Below are 16,444 nucleotides of genomic sequence, written 5' to 3' on the forward strand. Positions count from 1 at the left end.
AATTAGTTTCTTCTTCAAATACATTACCTGAACATATTACCTTAGTAGAATAGGTAAGAGGTGAAGGGAGTCACATTCCCTGACCCCAGAGAGAGCATCTCAAGTCCCATAAGGTCTGTGAGGCAGCTTCTAGTTCCAGAACCTGGCTGGAGCATAGGTTCTGTATGCAAATTTTCCCTTCTTCAAACACAGCACAATTCATCAGCTGTGATGACCTTAAGAAGCTACTCACTAACATGGGAATGTAGCCTGTTGCACTGTGGTGACAGGTCCCACAGGTCTTACTGAATCTTCTGGGATGAAAGACCCTTAAGGTCAAAGCTAGAGAAAGTCGACTCCAACCACCAACACACTGCTAGTGTAATGTCAGGAACAGTTTTAATCAAATGTGACACTTGCTGCAACTGCCCTAACCTTATGACCACAAAGCATAACAAGTTTATATGATTCTGGATTATTTCTCCATATGTAGAATGGGTAACCATCATATTTAACCTCTCATTGAAGTAAGAATAGATGGGATCTCCCTCAACAAAATGGCTTGGTTCTTTTCAGGTACCAATCCAGAACTCAGACTGGGTCATGCAGACAATCCTGAGTTGAGGGTTTAGGCTTGAAAAGGTTTCACCACAAAAGATTGATTGTCCATGACCAGGAGCCTGTTCTTGGCAATGAATGCAGGGACAACATTAGTGACACTGACCAATCCCATCAGAATTGTAGGTAGCTTGGAACAATGGACGAGGCATGTATTTCATTGATACTACCTTCTGTAGCTATACAATTAGAAGCATGTCTTATACAAGCGGTGAACCAATGAAGCTCTTGATAGTGGTTCAAGGCGTGGGCAGTCAATGCTCTTTCCACTGATTGGAATGACTTTGGGTGCTTATGCTTACCTTCAACAACTGATTCAAAATGTGCTACAAAAAGTAAAAGAAAAGGAGTGTCACAGCCTCCTGACTGGGGAAAAAAATCATGGATAAGTGACCTGTTACATCTAGCAGTGAAATTCAAGGAAAACTGATACTTCTCATCTGTTCAAGCAACAACAATGGCAGGTAGTTCATCTAAATCCAGAGATAAACAAGCCGAAAAAATGGTTTTCACTAAAACGTTGTGAAGAGAATCGCTTGAGCAAGAAGGCTTACCATTTGCATTTGCCATCAAGACTAAGTCCAACACAGATCCTACTTCCAAGACCTTCTGGACTAATTCTTGGGCATCATTAAAAACTCCTGGTCCATTCATAATGAAGAGGGTTTAGATATTCCCAGTGCTGCACTGTCTCTATCTACTACTAGTGTGGAATAATGGTGTGTGTTTTACAGATCTCCTACTATGATCTACTGTCCACTGACATTAGGTCCTGAAATTCTTTGTGTAAGGAACCCAATAGGTTAGCTACTTCACCAGACTGTTGCAGGAGTCTGATGCTCAAAAGACTGAGTCCTCTCTTGACATCATAGGTCTAGTAAAGATGATGGAGCTTTTGAGCATACTTCATGGTCTCTAGATGAATGTGGTGATGTCAACGCTTGCTGCACAATCTGAGATAGTGGTGGTGACAACTGCATAACATGGCGGTCAAACATACTAGCAAATTGTCCAGACTTGGGTATGGTGACTTCTAGGCGATTACTGAGCATGTTCTCCCTTAGAGTGGCATGTTATCTCAGGTGGGTACTGGGGCACTAAACTGGGCATAGGATGCCTTAAGTGTCTAGTGGCACTATGGAAGCTTTGCTGATCCATAATTGTGCTGGGGCTCTGATACTGGGTAGGCATAACAAACAAAGACATTTGATTTTAAAGGCAAGAAAACTGGTGTTGACCAGTTGTGATTTGAAATGTATGGGAAAACCCAGTCATGGTAGAACTGAGTCAATGTATCTTCCATGACATCTAGTTCTTTACGATAGGACCAGTTTGAAGATATTTAATCCACATAACTGATCCTTACCTGCATGGTGTAAGACAATATCTGAACTGGCTTGAGCTTGCTTATATGTAGCCAGCAGAGATGACTGGCCATCAAGCCCCTGCTGTATCAGGCATAATATGTTCGACTAGTTTGTTAGGATGAGGCAGCAAAGGTTGAGCTGGGGATGTAGCTGATGCCAAATGGGATAACCTGGATTGGTTCCTGGCTGGTAGGCCATCATAATTGTGATATTCAACCAACAGAAATTATTGACTGAGGTAATGTCAGTATGAATATTACTGGTGTCCTTGTCTCTCAGAGTGTGCTTCTGCATTTCCCCAGTTGTGGGAGGCTGCAGGTTCAAACCCCCCCTGAGTAATACAAAACATATAAAAATGGTACTAGCAGCTGCCTTGCTTGGCGCTCAGCATTAAGAAGTTAGTGTTAGAACTGGCTGGCCTGGTGTCAAGAAAATGTGACTGGGTAGGGACATCATGCTACATGTCTGCAGCATGATGCCCCAGTGCTAGACATCACTATAAAATGCCACACTGCAGACATCGTAGCAATATGGCTGAAAAATTGTTAAAGCTATGTTAAAAATCCAAATCACACACACACTCTGCATTTCCCCATCATGTTCTGATTTTGCTCGAAGTACTAAGGTCATGTGAGTATCAGTCAAGCCCATGCATATATGAAATGTGTTCCCAGAATTACAACCCACACATGCTATACATGTACTATGGTTGTCAGCCACACCATTGAACTGCACTTGGTCGAAATGTGCAATGAAAAGCAGACAATAATATCTAGGTGTAGCCAGCCATGTTTTCTGCTTTATGAACCCAAGTTGTGGACTCTACTGGGTTACTACACTATATTATGTGAAGTTACCCATGAAAATAGTCCTAACCGAGAGGCTGCAATAGCAACTCATGCACGTAAGTACAGAATGACGCCTATGTTTATGACAACATTTTAATTCTTCAATAGACAGAGAGACTTTCTGAAAGAAAGGAGCAAGAGAAAATTTACTCTAACATTGAATGTTGTCCAAAATTCTTGAATATGATTAGCAAGGTCTTTGAACAGGAAAAGGTGTGCTACTTGGCATGATAAGTAGTAACTGAGGTACACACAGGATTTGTTACCAATCCCTATATCAAGTGGAGATATCTGCACCATATGTAGCCAGACAAACATTTTGATCCCATAGCTAAATATTTTTTTTTACCTGGTTCATTTGTTCACACATACTGGCACTAACTGGACTCCTGGGTGACATGTTATGTGTCATGGATTCTGTTGCTGTATAGTCTTGTGACCTGTTTTAATGTAAACAGATAACTTTGAAATAATTGGCATAAATAATCTAGTATGCAATGTCCAAGTATGATATAATAATTTAAAAAATAATTATATACACCTAAAGTAATAAATTTAGATTTTATCTTCAAATGACGAATGAATTACTTGGATAACAAAGACAAGCCCTGCCACATTTTGTAGGCACAAAAAAGGAAGCATAACTTGAAGCCCAAAATGCCACATACAAATATGCTATAATTACAAATATATTTCATTTCGATACACTTCCTATAATAATCATCTAAATAATGGCAGTGTTCATCTGAAATTGGAAAAGAACTTTCTGAATGACAAAAGATTGGTTAGTACTAATATATCTAGCTTGTCCAAACAACTGTATTTGTTTTAAAAAAATGAAAGAGACAAATCTCATACCCAACTGTTGGTGATGAATTATAACTTGGTAGGTCCACAATCATGTCTGACTGGATGCTCTCCATTGTTCTGTTCTGCAGATTGCTCATCACTGCTGCCAAATCTCCCTGCCACTCTTCCATATCCAAATCTTCCCGCTCTGTGCTGTTCAGGTGGACTACTCCTCTGTGCCGAAGTTCCATAGGAGTAGGGACCTCCTCCCCATGTCTGCTAGACCCTGAGCTTGAGGAGTCCCTCTGTGAGGACTGCACAGATCCAAGACTTGTCTGGATACAGGCTGACACCTGGTGCTTCTCCTCTAGTTCAGGGAAGGAGAAAGATGTGTTAACAGCAACACTACACTTCTCCACTGACTGACTGGGAGTTGAATCAGCTTTTGAGGCCAAATGTGTTGTTGTAGTACTGGCTTGAACAGACAGGAGTTGACTAATCTGAGCTTGCAGCTGCTTCAGCTGCTTGTCTTGGTTCACAAGAAGCTGATAAATTTCAGGGGGCACCTGATCCCACTGAAATGCACTTGGGGAAAAACTCAATGGTTGAGTTTCTTTACTTGGACTTGTTGATCCATTTGAGACACCAGGATTTACCATCCTGTGAGAATTGTTTTTTTCTGGTGTTACACTCAATCCACTATCATCACTTGAATTACTGTTATGATTGGAATTGTTACTTCTCCTATATTCCATATTTTCCTGACCTGCTGTTGAGTTTCCAGGCATAATGTTGCATCCTTGTGGGAAAACTGACAGTTCATCTTTGACCTGAGTCCTTGATACAGTAGGCGTAGGTGTTGACTGCATCTGATTTGAGGGAGGTCTGATTGCTGTACCTGCTGTAAATGCAACAACTCCTGAATTAAAAAATTGAGCAGATGTTGGAATAGCAGTGATAGAACCTTGCTGGCAAGACAAAGGAACACTTCTTTGTTGATCAAAATTTATATTGTTTGAGGAGCCAGGTGACACTTTCTGCTGCTGCTGCTGCTGTTGTTGGTATGGATTTGGAGGATTGACAAACCTAGGTGGAGGAACACTAGCATTAAATGCACTCTGACTGGACCCTAAATAGGGTGGATAACATTGATTTGAGGAGACAAGTGCATTATGCACTGATAATGAGTTTGAAAAGGGCTGATTTTGAATTGGGTGAGGCACCTGGGGTAATCTGGGAGGAATGGATTCCTGATTGAACATAGGTCTAAGCTGAGGTTGAATAACCCTAGGCATGTCACTGGAATTTGGAACATTAGGAAAATTTGTCTGAGAATAACCTTGGCTATAGACAGGAATTGAGTGACTGCCTTGAGTGTGTCCATTTGAAGATCCTGAGCAGCTAGGACAGCTGTAGAGTGGTGGCTGAGCACCATTTGTTATCTGTGATGATATAATTCCATATTGATGACTAGGAGTTTTAGGCACATTCATCATGTAGATCCCATTCATATGTTTTTGTTGGATATGGCATGCTGCACCCAAACAGTGCTGGGCAGTCGATGTTGTACATGGTTCTCTTACTGGTCCACTACTGCATGAGTTCATAGGACTAGTTTGCTGCTGATTTTTTACAAGATCATTTTGAGAGGTAGTTGGTATTTCTCTAACTCTAGGAAGAACACTTGCCGGAGTTTGAAATCTAGAGGAAGCAGAGTATGGATGTCCATGACTAGGAATTGGTCTTGATAATGTCAGAGGTTTTCTGGGTTTTGGAATATCAGGGATCACCAAATCATCATCTCCATCTCCAAAAAAGAGAGAAACTTCTGGCACCATGGACTGCATCATTGGTAGCTGGAATTTAAATTGTTTTTCTAACTGACATCAGCCAAAAACATGCAATGTAAAACAATAAGTAATTTAGAAAGAAGTCTCCATGGAACAATACCTGCATGCAAGTTGACTATTAATAAACACCACGTCCGCAATGAAATTATAACAAATTCAAATATTTAGATGTGTTTTGTAAAACACATCATCCCCAATGAAAGTCTAACAAATTCAAATATTTAGATCTGTGTTTTGTAAAACACCTCATCCCCAATGAAAGTCTAACAAATTCAAATATTTAGATCTCTGTTTTGTAAAACACCTTGTTCCCAATCTAAGTCATATGGTGTTTGCTTAAAGTCTGCTGAACAGATATGGTCAAAAAGTGAAAAACTACAAAAAATGTACCACCATGTCAGCCAATTATGCACGTCAGGTAATTCTGTGCAACGATACGTCATTTCTGTAAATATTGGATCACGTGTTGTTTTTGCACCTTTAATTAAGGAAAGTGATATTCATAAAGTGTACAAAAATATCCCACATTTCAACTCAAAAAGCATATGAAAATGTGATTTCTAAATGTCAACATGAAGACCCATTCCATGACCTTCTTGAACTGGTAACCCAGAAAATCCGATTTACTATGTATCTTTTAGAATCATACAAATAAAATAAATTATATAAAAGATGGAAATTTATACCTTAAAACAATACTGAATTTTAATCCAAGTTTCCAATTTTGCAAGAATTTGTCCCACACGTACAAAACTGTCTGCTACTAATCATGTCAACTTGCTGCTAGAACATAAATTCTCAAGAAATTCCCTGGAGTATAGCCTGTTTCTAAATTCTTTAGACAGAAACAGTCGAAAGTAATGTATTCCATTTCTATAGCCAGATGGATAAACATTACATCTTTTCAAAGTTGTGTGCAGAATAGGCCGACATATCGTGAGTCATGAAAACACGGGGATGGTATCACGCGTGTCCAAAATTAATATTATTTTAAACAGAATATTCTGGTGACAACTGCCTCTTTTCAAATGGTAAGCATTGCTGTATTTTATTTTCATCAATCGGTTGAATTCGGTATGCATTTTGCTTCAATATTTGAGATGGAAACCTTAGGTGCACAGAAATGCCCGACAGCATTGTATTAAAATGATTGAATCACTGTTCAAATAGCCTCAAAACTTGATCAGGTCATCTACAAATGAATACAAATAAGACTATCAAATATGAGAGTAGTTTTTGGTTTAATCATGCAAAGGTTTGTGTCCAAAATGATGAAGTGCAAAAAAGGTCTGACCGAAAAAGTGCTGTAATATCTTCAAAATATAATCAGGTCATCCACTCATAACTACGATAAATTCCATAAAAGTTTATTGCACAATGTGATGTGATTTTGATTTTTAACATAGCTTTAACAATTTTTCAGTCATATCGCTACGATGTCTGCAATGTGGCAGTTTATAGTGATGTCTAGCACTGGGGCATCATGCCGCAGACGTGTAGCATGATGTCCCACCCAGTCACATTATCCTGACACCAGGCCGACCAGTCCTAACACTAACCTCTTAATGCTGAACGCCAAGCGAGGAAGCTGTTAGTACCATTTTTTAAGTCTCTGGTATGACTCGGCCGGGGATCGAACCCACGACCTCCTGCATCCAAGGCGGACGCTCTAACAGTTTATGTCACAAAGATGACTAGCTAAAGTGGATTCAAAGGTGAGAGGACAGCAGCAAAACAATATGCCCCCTCTGCTCTAAGTTAGGGTTTAAATAAACTTTTTTTAGGACAAAACCACAAGTACTGTAAAAGAAGAATCATCCAGCATGTGAAGGATTATCTAGACTAATTGCTGGATATAAGATGAAGTTTGGATACAAGATGACAGAGAAAAATCTTATGCTGAGTGGACTTCCGATCAATGTTGTCGTCATCTATACCCATCATTAACATTATCTGATTGCATGCAACAGTGATGTCACGCAAAATTATAGCTCAATGTAATCATACTGATTTTATATATGCCTCCCCCCCACATCCCTACTAAGGTAAATTCATTTCCAGTGCACTAATATACAGAGTATTATGTTCACTGTAATCAACTGTGTCTTCAGCATGAGTACAATTCAAATGATGCATCTTTTGTCAGATATAACAAAAGACAAAATTTGCCAACTATCAACATACCAGTCACTGAAACACATCAAGCTTTCCAATGTGTGGAAAGTTACATTTGTTCAGCTAAAGCACAAAACTAAAATTGTTTGATGCTGATCTTAGTTGATCTGTATGAGAATTTTAGCCTTTATTATTATCACTCTTCGTGAACATGTAAATTATTATGGTTATATGCCTCGTACAAATAAGCATGTACCTTTTTAAAAATATTACCTCAATTTGTAGGATCGCTTATATCATTGAAAATGAGTAACTTGTGAGCACATGATTCAACTTAAATGAAACAGCTATTAAGGACTAGCTTAAATGTTATCTGGAAGAATGCAATTTGGTCAAAACAATGAATAAAGAGAAATCTGCATCTATGTTTGGGAATAAGTAAGGATTTAAGTGACGCAATGCACGCTCTGCACGGTGTAAGTACTGTACATTATAGTTCAGCATAGTCTCCCTGGTAAACTCAAGCGGCCCGCGAGTTATGAAGTCTTTTTTTTACCTTTATTTAACTTCGTGTTGGAGAAATCAGAAAATATGCACACGCAAAATAATAACAAAATCAATCATAGTACTTTATAACAGTTTAATAATTGACGGGTCAGTGAAAGTTACTCTTTTTTACATGCCTATGTCTTAGGACATGGAAAAAATTGATGTTTCTTGTCCCAAGATTTACAGCCATTATAGTAGTCAACAAAGAGACCTAAAAACTGTCAAGTTTAGACATTGGCCCATGGATAAGCCAACCCCCTTTCGTCCAGGCCTTTATTTTTTCCTTAATTATTTGGCTTATGCTTCGTTTATTTAACAAGATTATGTAAAAAATAAAGAAGGCTATTTCTTTGACATGCATCTTGGCTTCAATTCACAATTGATAACAGGGTCCCTGGGTGGCTGAGTGGTCTAAAGCGCTTGACTTTACCCATCAATGCCATCTCATCTCTGTCAGCGTGGGTTCAAGGCTCATGCTTGGCCAATGTGGGTATCTGAGAGAGCTGCCAGTATATTCCTGTGGGTCAGTGGTTCTTAAGAGGATTTTCCTGGGTTATTCCTTCACAAGTTATACTGGCTGACATGCACAGCCTATCTTGTTCTGAGAAAAAGGTGCTAACTCCAAAATAATAACAACAACAACTGATAATGACAGGACTTTTGACACATTTTTCTCTCCACTGAGCAATGAATTCTCTTGAGAGCTGGGAGTTTATGACGCTGCTTCTAATGCAGATGCATTAAAATGGGACAGGCAAATACATTTGTAGTACAGGTAGCTGTCCAATGTTCTTTGTTACATTACAGTACAAACATGCATTTGTTTCTGTCTGTAAAAAAATCAGGAGAATGGGGTTGGTGGGAGGTTGTAAAACATTTTCCCTTTCTTACTCAGAAAGAAATGCATGTGACTGTACAGTAAACTTAATGGATATACCTACATGCAGTGTTTTATCTACCATTGCATCATGTGTCAAATATGCAGACTTTTCCGATTTGACGCACAAAAGTCGTCGACGGCATGCAAATTGACGCACCCCAATATTATGTTTTGCTGATTAACACAAAATAAAGGTTTGCTCTAACTACTTTATTGGCTACATTACAAATCTCCCAAACATGGAAAACACATGCACATCAGTTTCTTCACTGATGTTATCACAATACATAGGGTTACAAGTGAGAGTGGAGCCTGGAGCCGATTGTATGTGACTTGTAACTGTCACATCATTTGTAGCAACAGGATGTTAGGAACGTATAATCACCACACACAAGAAAGAGGCAGAAAATAAACACGAGATTTTAAAGTGATTCTCATGAGAAACTATTACTTTATGCACATCCTTGTCACGCAAAGGAGCAACAATTTCCATTCACTCCATTGTATGGATTGCGTTGTTCGAAGATACTGTCAGCATTTGACTGAAAATGGCATCCAAAGCAAAAAAAATTAAAATTGATCCAAAACAAACAAAATTATAATTTGGACCAAGTTTGTACAACTGACCGTCGATAATAGTATTGCTGTCGAAGCAGTGGAGCCTTCATCATCTAAAGATGAGGTACCGGTTACTCGTAAGACAAAATGTAAAATTTTGTGCAGCAATAGTTTAAAACATACAGCTAGCTACGTTTTTAAAAAGAAGTGTAGAATGTGGCAGTGAAGACGCCTTTATGTTTTGCCATATATGAACAGAGGCTAAAAAAATACACCTCCATGATCAAAGGTGCACAAAAAAACAACTTTCAGAACAGTTCACTGGCAAGGCAGGCTTGGTTACCAGAACACAAATTGCTAATTGAAGGCCCACACCACCAAGCAGATTTTAATGCAGTTTTACATACAAGACATAGCAGTGAAAGTGCTACTTAAGTGTGTACATTGGCTGAGTGTAAAAGACATCCCTTTTTAAAATACAGATCTCTTCCTAATTTAAGACACAATTTAATGGCTGAAGAAACCGATGCCATTGGCACTTTGAGGAATTTCCTTCGTTCAGTATGACTTGGCTACAACCTGTTCAGAGGTACTGGAAAGCCTGTCAAACGCTGTTGAGGATAATCTTACATGTGGCCTGCAAAATTCATCATTTGTAACAGCAATGGCAGATGAAAGCACTGACATTTCCAACAATAAATGGCTTGTCACATGAACTCACATTATTTCTGATGACATGAAAAACCATCAAGAAGATTTTTTAACAAATATAGAATGTTCAGCTGCTTCTGGCAAGGGAATTGATTTATTGGCTTTAGTCACATTATAGAACTAATATTTTTATTGTGTATTTAAACAATATAATTATTTTTTAAAACTACTTAAGACTGATCAACGGCTTGAATAAGACTCAAAGGCTTGGATTCTGACTCACTGTTTTTGCCTTGATGAGTCAAATGACTTACATGAAGCCATGTGTAGATAAAGCACTGTACATGATCAGTTTTTTGACAGTTATGTTCTAAAACTATTTTGTGAAGAAATGAAAAATGCTACAACAGTTTTAGGGAACCTGAGAGCATGCCAGATTCACATGAAACTGTTTGATCAGAAACACTCTTATAAACGTCCAGTGGGGAAAGAAGACCCTGCTGAGTTCTGCTCTAGTCTAACTTGGTAAAGAAGCATGAGAGGTACAGCATAATCTGTATGCTTTACATGCGGCTTGAAATACGAAAAATGGAAAACAAAAAAGTTAACATTTTCCACTGGGTTGGAATTATAACTGATAGTGGATGTTCAACCTGCAATGATAACTGACTTCAACTACTCAGTATGCTATAACAACATAGCTGGATCAAATGGCATATACCCTAAGGCTAACATTAAGTAAAATTCACCAGACTACAGGAAATAACTTTAACATCTTGCTATAGACACAAAGTTTGACTATATAAGCTCTGTATGTTGTATATGAATATGTACTGAAAAAATTAAAATGTCTTTGACATCTTTATCACTGTACCACTGTTTTATACAGTAAATCATATATATACATATATATATATCTTCATCTTCATCTTCTATGAATGTATGTATGTATGGTCAGAAGTGTTTTGATTTCCTGGCTTGTTCACAAAATAAAAGAATGAACCGTTTGCTTGTTTTGGTGTTAATCTGCATACAGCATATGAAAGGCTGTAAAGTGTTAAAGCAAAGGGAATGAAATATCTTGCCCAGACCAGACTACAACCTGGAATGTAGAGTCTGCCACACTAACAACTGAGTCACCATGAATGGAAAACATTGATGAAGAAGCACAACAAAGTAACACTGAACTTATTAATAATGAAGTATAATCCTTGTTTGTTTTCCCACTTTTTCTAAATTGAAGAGTAACAAAAAAATTTCATCAGTTCCTATAAATTCCTTACAAGGGCTATTTCAGTAAAATATATTTGTCACCCAGGGAAGGCCCTTTTAAAATTTTGTATCCTTTTCACCTTAACTCTCCGAGTAATCAGAACATCCAGGCACATGTTTTTAAAAGATGCTTTTGCTGGATACCACAAATGTTTAAATGGAACATTGCTACACAGGTTCTGTTGCATTATTTCTTAACAAGAGCCTCAAGTAGACCTGATGACACTCACCTGGCTCACCTAAATTAATAGTTGTCCATTTCATTAAGTAGACTCATGTACTATTGTAAGAACACAAACCTACATAAACCATCTTCAGAAAGATCATAACAAGTTGATTTTCACCTATTTTGCTATGGTTCGATAAAATGTCTTACTAAACATAAAGGCATAATTAATATGTACAGAATCAAACTCATCCAAGATCTTGATGACGTAAACCTATTTACCAAATTTCATGACAATCAGATAAGACATGGAGTCTCTGGAGTAAGAAACTGATGCAATCTTTTTCAAGATCTTATCATTATTAAATATTCACTGATCTCATTTGTTACAGATCCTGTCTTAGACCATGATGATATAAACTTTGTACCAAGTCTGAACAAAATCTTATCTAAGCTCAGTCTATATAGTGTGAACAAGCTCAGCCAATCAGATGCAAGATTCCCTCATTAATATACTTAGAACTTGTTTATTATCCAATTCAACTGAGATTTCAATTATACAAGTCTTCATTGGTCAAAACTGCATCAGAAATATGGATTTCAGAGTTGTGAGAAACTCAATAAAACAGATGGAAGATCACCTCAATAATATGCATGAATCTCACTCAATATCAACTCTTCAAAGATCTTCAGGATTTAAAAAATCTTTGCTAAGATCAAAAGTTGATCTTATGGACTCTAAAGTGGTAACTAGCTCATCCAAGCAGATGCAAAATTATCTCATTAACTCATGTGGGTCATGCACAATATCTTGATCATATCAGCTCTTATTCCAAATCTCATAAAACTCAATCAGAAATATGGCCTTAAAGAGTGGTAATATGTAACTGTTGACAGAAGACAACTGACTTTACATAATCCAAGCAGGATTTGGATTTTTTAAACATAGCTTTAAGAATTTTTCAGTAATATCGCTACGATTTCTGCAGTGTGGCAGTTTATAGTGGTGTCTAGCATCGGAGCATCATGTCACAGACATGTAGCATGATGTCCCCACCCAGTCACATTATCCTGACACCAGGCCAACCAGTCGTATCTCTAACCTCTTAATGCTGAGCGCTAAGCGAGGCAGCTGTTAGTACCATTTTTATAAGCCTTTGGTATGACTTAGACGAGGATTGAAACCCACATCCTCCTGCATCCGAGGTGGACGCTCTAACAATGAGGCCACCAGAGCGGTATATATACTGTAGGAATAATATATGTCTTAATATAATTAAGAGCCTTGGGTCAGTGAAGCTGGTCCTCTTTATTCAGTTAAGTCAGCTTCAAAGATTTTCTAACTAGATACCTACTTGAGCTTGCTGTGGAGTTGGTTGACTTCGAGGCATTATCTCATCTGGACCTGTGGAAGTACCATGGGAGGACTCAGATTTTAATGAATCATCTCGAACACTAAAAACAGAAAGAAAATAAATGTCAGTTTATTACTGCTACAGCAAAGTCCATCATACAATACAATAATAAAAGTACATTTCCTTAAATTAAAACTGAAAATGTCTCAGTCAAGCATAAGCCTCTTAGGTTCTTTGCAAAGGTCAACAGTGGTTGATAATTTATTATCCTAATATCCTTAATTTGAAAACTCTAAGTACTATCTGACTACAATTTTACTTCAAGTTTTTGAGACCACCCACAAAACTGTAAGCTAAACATGGCCAAATACTTATTGTACTGCTAAAGCATGACAAGGCCAACTAACATTGTTTGATCAATATAAAAGATAGAATGGATACAGGGAGAGCAGGATGTAAGATCAGACAGACAGAAATGCAATGATGGATCCTTCTCTAGGCTGTTTGGAAATGCCTGTGAAACATGTTCATTCATCACTGGGAAAAAGTGATGATTTTGGAGTGCCTTCTGCAAGGTTTATATGCACAAAGAGTGCTTTTCTCTTTAAAAATTGTAATTCCAACATAAGCTTAAAGTTTAAACAAACAAAGCTGACACTTATATCCTTGATTCATGCAGACCCAATGCATATTAGAGCTGATTACCTTTATAGCAGCATGTGGACAGTGTGTATAGGTCAATATCTAACCAGTTTCAATATAACACTAACTGAGGAAGGGCCTTCTCCAAAGAATACATATAAATGGAATTAAAGCCAGCACACTGACTTTACTTCAGTTTTAAGTCAGAAAATGTGCTTTTATGGTTAGAAGCAGCCTGTGACCTTGGGTAATGCATGCTACTCAAGTGGTCAGTGTTTGAGTTTTTGAAGGTAATAAATATCTTAATGACCAAGATTTCATTTTGACTGACAATTGGTAATATGGTGAACGAAATATGAGTTTTCTAATGTTTTATGCTACCCTGAACAAATTTATTTTCATTGGAATAAATTTTGCCGTTTTATGAGATACAACATTTTTATTTTACTGTACTGCTAAAAGCATGACAAGGCCAACTGACATTCATAGACTGGGGAAGGAAGAGTCATTCTTCAGTTTTTTTAATTTTTGATTGCAGAAACCATGAAATCCATGTAAAAAAATTTGTACCCCACAAAATCTATAAAAATAGGTATCCTATAAGAAAATAATCAATTCACCTGAATTCATTTAGGAAAATTAATCTGACAAAAAATATACCAATGCAATGAAGATGGCTTGTGAGGTGTCAGTATTTAGGGTGTAAGAAAATAAATATTTTAACTTCAAGCAGAGAGTGTTTTTATAGCTAACAACTAAAATGAATGTCTCAGACCTGCCAACCCTGATGAGACTGTCTCAGTAAGGCAAATTATTTTTCCTGTATGTTTTACCAGTTTTCAGTAAGGTGTAACAAAATATCATAAACTACTACTGTAATGCTGGAAACGTATGCAAAAGTTTGGTATTCGATACATGTAGCATCAGTAAACATGTTCAAATAAAAAGTCTGTAAAGTACACGTAGACCTTTATTTACCACTTGCACAGTTGTACAAACTTCAGTTTCAAATCCTATGCAGGAATAAAAGTATTAGTACAGTCTTATCAAATACTAAAGGAATAAAAGCATTAGTTGTTGTTGTTGTTGTTGGGTTTAATGCCATTTTTCAGCACACGATAGGCTATACATGGCGGCCAGTATTAATGGTGGAGGAAGAACCCGGGAAAACCCCGGAAAGAACCACCGACCCACGAGAAGCTACTGGCAAGCTTTCTCACATACCCACATTGGCTGAATCTGCTACTTGAGCTGGCGCAGACAGAGGTGAGATGGCAGTGATCTGTAACGGAGAGCGCTTTAGACCACACGGCCACTTGGGGCCCTCAAAAGCATTAGTACAGTCTTATCAAATACTAAAGGAATAAAAGCATTAGTACAGTCTTATCAAATACTAAAGGAATAAAAGCATTAGTACAGTCTTATCAAATACTAAAGGAATAAAAGCATTAGTACAGTCTTATCAAATACTAAAGGAATAAAAGCATTAGTACAGTCTTATCATATACTAAAGGAATAAAATCATTAGTACAGTCTTATATAATACTAAATGAATAAAAGCATTTTTACAGTCTTACCAACAATTGAAGGAATAAAATCATTTTTACAGACTTATCAACAATTAAAGGAATAAAAGCATTAGTACAGTCTTATCAACAATTAGAGGAATAAAAATCAATCATAGTCTTATCAATAATAAATGAATAAAAGCATTAGTAGTCTTATCAAATACTAAAGGAATAAAAGCATTAGTACAGTCTTATCAAATACTAAAGGAATAAAAGCATTAGTACAGTCTTATCAAATACTAAAGGAATAAAAGCATTACTACATTCTTATCAACAATTAAACAAATAAAAGCATTCTTACAGTTTTATCAAATACAAAAGGAATAAAAGCACTCTAACAGCTTTATCAAATCCAAAATGAATAAAAGCAGTCATACAGTTTTATCAAATACTAAAGAAGTAAAAGCATTTTCACAACTTATCAGTGTTATTTTAATTTTTTTTAATGTAGCTTTAAAAAAAAAATTCAATCATATCGCTACAATGTCTGCAGTGTGACAGTTTCTAGTGATGTCTAGCACTGAGGCATCATGCTGAAGACATGTAGTATGGTGTCCCAACCCAGTCACATTATTCTGACACCAGACCACCCAGTCCTAACACTAACCTCTTAATGCTGAGCACCTAGCAAGGCAGCTGTTACTACCATTTTAATAAGTCTTTTGTATGACTCGACCGGGGTTCGAAACTGCAACCTCCCGCATGCCAGGTGGACCCTCTAACCACTAGGCCACCAGAATGGTCACAGCTTATCAAATACTAAAAGAATCTTACAGCCCTATGCTCTACAATGCCATAAAATGTATATGATCATGCACAAAAATAAAGAAAACAAAAAACTTACATCTTAGTTAGAAATTTCTCATATGCATTATCAAACAAATCTCGTTTGGGCCCACTTTGAACACTAGTCAAGTCTATCTCCAACACCTCATGAGTACTTGTATCACTCTGAAAAGAAAAACAAATGCCTATGTTCAGATGGCTATATGTGAAGATTATATATGTATTTAAAAAAAATTATGATAATATCACTGACAGGTGAATACACAGCACATTAACAAAATTTAAAAATTTGATTTATAGGAAACTGACCTTAGGCTTCCGATTCTGTAACTACTAATTTAAAAAAAATTAAAACCCAGATAAATGTCATCTAAAAATTTCTCTGAAAAAGATTATGTGCCAAAATAGTTGCACTTAAGAGATAACTTCAGCCATCGACCCAGTGGCATAT

The 16,444-nt window shown here is 37.1% G+C and overlaps 1 protein-coding gene across 1 annotated transcript in view; it reads right to left on the minus strand.

Annotated features, from left to right (window-relative positions):
• Positions 1-16,444, minus strand: part of LOC149806543 (uncharacterized) — a 54,364-nt gene that overhangs the window by 15,758 nt on the left and 22,162 nt on the right. Inside the window, exons 11-14 of the mRNA XM_089954275.1 lie at positions 16,052-16,158; positions 12,998-13,097; positions 3,671-5,457; positions 3,162-3,252 (exon numbers count right to left, since the gene is read on the minus strand). Coding sequence (XP_089810401.1) covers positions 3,162-3,252; positions 3,671-5,457; positions 12,998-13,097; positions 16,052-16,158 — 2,085 coding nt within the window. The remainder of the gene's footprint in view (positions 1-3,161; positions 3,253-3,670; positions 5,458-12,997; positions 13,098-16,051; positions 16,159-16,444) is intronic.

The sequence above is a fragment of the Sinohyriopsis cumingii genome, chromosome 1, assembly GCF_028554795.1.
Source record: "Sinohyriopsis cumingii isolate HCF-2022 chromosome 1, ASM2855479v2, whole genome shotgun sequence".
NCBI lineage: Eukaryota > Metazoa > Mollusca > Bivalvia > Unionida > Unionidae > Sinohyriopsis > Sinohyriopsis cumingii.